The following is a 390-nucleotide window of genomic DNA, read 5'->3' as shown; positions in this document are numbered from 1 at the left end:
TCATTGTATGTATACGAATACAATAGTTACTTTACCATGTCTATTTTTAATCAAATTACGAATTAGAAGCAAAATAAACATCCCTGAGTGATCACCTGATTTCCCCCATTATGAATAAAATTCCCAAGCAACAGGAAGTGATTCACACACACAAAAAAAACGAATCTCCCGATAAGAGATAACCAGACAAAAAAAAAAAAAAAGATAAACCCTTTCACATCTACCTATCAACCAGGTGGACATCCGCTACGATAAGAAGACACAGCTGATGAAAATGCGACTGAACGACAAACACGTGAGCAGCAAGAAGGGGGAACTGACCAAGAACACGACCTTCTCCTCGGAAATCACCATCGGCTCCAACGTTCTTGATCTTCATCCAGGTACTTC

The 390-nt window shown here is 39.2% G+C and overlaps 1 protein-coding gene across 1 annotated transcript in view; it reads left to right on the top strand.

Annotated features, from left to right (window-relative positions):
• LOC119588139 overlaps positions 1–390 on the top strand; it is a 40,789-nt gene that overhangs the window by 27,328 nt on the left and 13,071 nt on the right. Inside the window, exon 21 of the mRNA XM_037936845.1 lies at positions 236–383. Coding sequence (XP_037792773.1) covers positions 236–383 — 148 coding nt within the window. The remainder of the gene's footprint in view (positions 1–235; positions 384–390) is intronic.

Source organism: Penaeus monodon, chromosome 23 (genome assembly GCF_015228065.2).
Source record: "Penaeus monodon isolate SGIC_2016 chromosome 23, NSTDA_Pmon_1, whole genome shotgun sequence".
Taxonomy (NCBI): domain Eukaryota; kingdom Metazoa; phylum Arthropoda; class Malacostraca; order Decapoda; family Penaeidae; genus Penaeus; species Penaeus monodon.
This window is presented reverse-complemented; position numbering and strand designations above follow the sequence as displayed.